The 4429-nt window shown below is 46.1% G+C and overlaps 1 protein-coding gene across 1 annotated transcript; it reads right to left on the bottom strand.

The window, feature by feature from the left end:
• Positions 1 to 1960: 1960 nt before the first annotated feature.
• PtA15_6A343 (uncharacterized protein) lies at positions 1961 to 4040 on the bottom strand (the record flags this gene model as incomplete). The annotated part of the gene is made up of 9 exons (XM_053170038.1): positions 1961 to 1977; positions 2076 to 2175; positions 2245 to 2931; positions 3011 to 3210; positions 3277 to 3425; positions 3521 to 3585; positions 3689 to 3862; positions 3925 to 3963; positions 4035 to 4040. The coding sequence occupies 9 exons, from the start codon at positions 4038 to 4040 to the stop codon at positions 1961 to 1963; spliced, it is 1437 nt and encodes a 478-aa protein (XP_053021269.1).
• Between the last annotated feature and the right edge of the window lie 389 nt (positions 4041 to 4429).

The following is a 4429-nucleotide window of genomic DNA, read 5'->3' as shown; positions in this document are numbered from 1 at the left end:
TGTTTGTTCCACAATCCTGTTTTAGTGTGCATGTGTCCATAGAGGCCTGACTGCAATCTAGCTGGAAAGTAGATGAGGAACAGTTACTTGGAGCACTTAAGGTGTTCAAAGTTGGTTTATGCATGCATAAATCATAAAATCTGATGATATGATTCCATCAAAAAAGTTTTATGAATTTAGCATTTATGCATGCATAAACCAACTTGAAACAGCATAACTGCTACCAGCAGGCATGTGGCTGAATGATCTGACAGTTTTTCCTTGATCAAAACAAACACAAATGTTTCAAACACTATTTCTTTTTGCTATAAAAGTATGGATCAATGGATTGATTTGCAAAGGATGCACCAGGAAAAAAAAATAGTCACTTGATAACAAGTGACATCATGCCAGCTCCAGCGGGCTACCCACCATCTACCCACCATCTACCCATCATCTACCCACCATCTACCCACCATCTAACCAGTTTAAGAATTTCCACAGGAAATCCTCAGCTTTTGCTGGGCACCACTGGTCCCTATTTCTGGTCAGCTGATACTCAGCTTTAGCTCCCAGCTTATGCTCAGCTTTGGTGCCCAGCTCATGCTCAACTTTGTTGCCCAGATCAGAACCAGTCCTGGCCCAGCTTATTTTCAGCTTTATTCCAGTCATGGCTCAGCTTAGACTCAGATTAGGACTATCATTGGACCAGCCAATGCTCAGCTTTGGACCAGTATTGGCTCAGCTGATTTTCAGATTTGGATAAATCTCGGCCCAGCCAATGCTCAGATTCTGAGTCTGGCCACTCCTGTAACAGCTTATGCTCATCTGTGGACCAGCCTTGGCTCAGCTTATGCTCAGCTGTGGACCAACCTTGGCTAAGATAAAGCTCAGCTGTGGACCAGCCTTGGCTCAGCTGATGCTCAGCTGTGGACCAGCCTTGGCTCAGCTGATGCTCAGCTGTGGACCAGCCTTGGCTCAGCTGTGGACCAGCTCTGCACAAGCCTTCTACAAGATGATGCTCAGCTTTGGACCATTGTTGGCTAAGCTGATGCTCAGATTTGGAATATTCTTGGTCCAGCTGACACTTGGATTTGATTCAGGCTTGGAACACTGCCAGCACAATTGGCTGGGTTGAGGTTGTCCCAGTTAAACTGGGCTGTTTTCAACCAATTTAAACTTGGGTGATCTGAACTGATGAAATATAAATCCAAGGTACCCCCCTTGGGTTTATATTAAATTGTTTGAGATCAACCAAGTTTAAATTGGTTGAGTGCATCCCAGTTAAACTGGGATGACTTCAACCCAGCCAAATATGCTGGCAGTGGAATATCCAATGCTCAGCTGTGGCCCAGGCTCAGCCAATGCTCAGCTTTGGCCCAGGCTCAGTCAATGCCTACTGCTCAGCTTATGATGAGCATCAGCTGTTCCTGGGAAAAAAAATTAGTATCAGCTGACTGTGCCACATTGAGTGCTCTGGTGCAGTCCTGCAAGCTCTACAAGTGCTGGTGGAGCAGACTTGGAGCAGCACTGGATTAGCTCTGGAGCAGAAACCAAAGCTGCATCATGTCACTTGCCATCAAGTGACTGTTTTTTTTTTCCTGATGATGGGTGACATGGCTCAATTGTCCACTTGATCTCAGGTTCCATTCATTCTACAAAAGGCGGGTTGATTTTGTTATTGATTTTCAACAAATCAGTGAACGCAAGTGTTTGAGGATTGGTATACCAAAATGCTAAATAAATCAATTGTTGAGGACAATAGATCATTGTCAGTTAGACGGCAGTAAAAATTGAATTTGAGTGATGATTGAACATACGTTGACCAGTTTGTTCACCACCAGGATCACCAATCCCAGGCGCAGTTTTTGTAAACTGTTGTACATTAATTACCTCAAGGGCTTCCGGGACTATGTTGTGTTTCACCCACTCCAATTCCCGATCGATCAGTTTTTGTATTGCGATGCGATCAGTGGGTAGCTTAGGGTTTCCGTACTGCTGTAGTGGTAGAAAGGGATGGAACGCCCGTGTAATAGCAAGCCAGTGCGGATCAAAAAAAAGTTTGGCTGTGCTGCCATCCGAGTTTTGAATAATACTTGGTTCCGCCTGAGAATCATTGATAGACTCTCCAGTTGTCTGTCGCGACGACGGTGCTGAGATTTTCGCAGATGTAGAAGGTGGGGGTATATCAAGAATCTAATTGCAACAAATGTAAAAAGCGCGACGGTTAGGACTGATACCACCACGAAGATTGCTTAATTTCACCTGAAGAAAATCCTTTCGGGGTAGACACTTGTCTAGCGCTAGGAATCGAGTAGATCTTGTCGCGGAATGAATCGGGAGATTTTGTAGGCGATGCAGGTCTTCTACGGTAGATCTTGCGGTTTCTTTTTGGGCTTGGCCTATGTCGGCGGGCGGGGGTGCGGATACCGGTTCTGTTTTGAAGATCGCGGTGGACTGATGGTGCTTCACATGACCGTCTGTCTCCTTCAGATCCGAGTTGGAAGTAAAGGGCTCAGAAAACCCGTGAATGTGCGAATGGATCGACTGAGCACGGGGATCCAATGATTTGCATTCGGGTGCGTTTTCGTCGTCACTGTCAGCAATATCTATGGCGTCAGGATTGAGGGCGGGGGGTTGGACCAATGTGGAAGAGTTTTTCTGCTCGTCTTCATCACTGTCATCAATATGTATCATGTCTGGATTCAGGAGGGGCGGCTTGGAGGAGGCGGATGGATGTTTCTGTTCATCATCATCGTCAACGTCTATTGGCAATTCGTCTGGATTAAGTGCTACTGATTTTACAGGGGATTGATGATCACTTTGTGGACGCTGGCCGTGATGGTACAAGGCGGCGAATTTGACATGGAGATGAGCTGAAAACCAATAATGGGGTTTGATGGTCTTGAGTAACTGCATGAGCGGGGGTGAGCCAAGCGTGTTCGAAGCAACCTTTGGCATATGTTAAATGAAATCAGGATCCTCGCTTGCATCAGACACATGGTTATGAGGCGATCAAAAGCAAGCACACCTCATCCTTGAAAAAAGGTTTTGCCCGGAGAAGTTGAGCTGTGTTCCCATACTGCTCAATCCCGACGGGCCAATCATGGGATACAAAGATGTCGCTTGAAGTTGCAATCGGCAGTTGGCTAAGTCGGAAGATATCATATTCGCGCACATGATAGATGGAGCGAATCGTTCCCTTATCATAGGGAAGACGTTCATAATGGCCTACACCAGATCGAGTTCATTTGTAAACGTATTGAAGAAATTGAATCATCATTCAAGTTTACTAACCAGCAGTGTAATCATGTCTTTTGTAAATCCCACTCGCACCACTGATTCGAATCGAGTCGATCGATCCATCCGGCAATTCTTTTTTAAGAATCAAAGAGCCCGCGAAACCTAAGAAATAGATGTTGGGCGCGACCCACCCACCGTGATAGCTGGGAGGCAAAACGCAAGGGTATCACATCGGAATCAAGAAATTGAACTGGCCAAAACAGAGATGGGGGTGAGAGTGAGTGAAAGATGAGCTTACAGCTCCCATAAATAACCTGAGGCTTCGTGGTTTCCACCAACAAATATTGTCAAGATTGGCGCTACCTTTGGTGAGGCAACTTTCGCGAGGGAAAGGCAAGCTAAACTCGATCAGAAAGTATTCGTCGGAAGCTCGAGGATAACAGATGGTCAATGAAGCCAAACGCACCTTCTCTCCACTATAATATTGCCAAAATGTTCCCAGTTGGCGGTACTTGACGGGAGCCGCAAAGGTTTGCAAATCTGAATGATTCCTAAACGATTGAAAATCTCCACAGCAGATCAGCACGTCGGGCGCCTCAATACCTGCTTGGTTTTTCGCGACTTCGATAGTTTGGTAGATCTGACATTTGCTCTCAAAGGTCAGCTCCAGGTATTCGTATTTAAAAAAGCAGTGATTCTGACATTGTCCAGCTCTCCGTGGCAGCACCCTTCGATAGCGACCTAAGTAGGCCGAGACGAGTCAGCTTCATGGTACGGGAAATCGGAAAAATCGAAATATGGAGATTACTAACCTTCATCTCTCCAGCTTCTGATGGCTTGTGGAATTTAAGAGTTGGAGCAAGTATTTGCCCGAACCAAGTCAGTCCTCCCTTCTAGGTTGGCAGGCTGGCGCCCCTCGCGCGAAGCGCGATCCGAAGGACTTGGGAGCGGGGAAATTTGGCATGAGCGCTGCTGGTGTCAGACTTCGACACCACACCACCATAGCATCCTGTGAGCTAAATGGGCCACCCATGTGTCAAAATGAAGCCCTGCATCTGGCCTTCAATCCTGCATAGGCCACATATTTTTAACTTGAACGGGTTTGAAGTTACAAAGCTTGTAACATCAATCTTCCAAGATTCTGGGATTGATTGTACACTTCTACAACTGTAGTAAGTGCATGGAAGCAGTATTTTCTGCTTGTAAC

Source organism: Puccinia triticina, chromosome 6A, assembly GCF_026914185.1.
Source record: "Puccinia triticina chromosome 6A, complete sequence".
Lineage (NCBI taxonomy): Eukaryota > Fungi > Basidiomycota > Pucciniomycetes > Pucciniales > Pucciniaceae > Puccinia > Puccinia triticina.
Note: the sequence above shows the minus strand (reverse complement) of the source record. Positions and strands in the feature narration are given on the sequence as shown.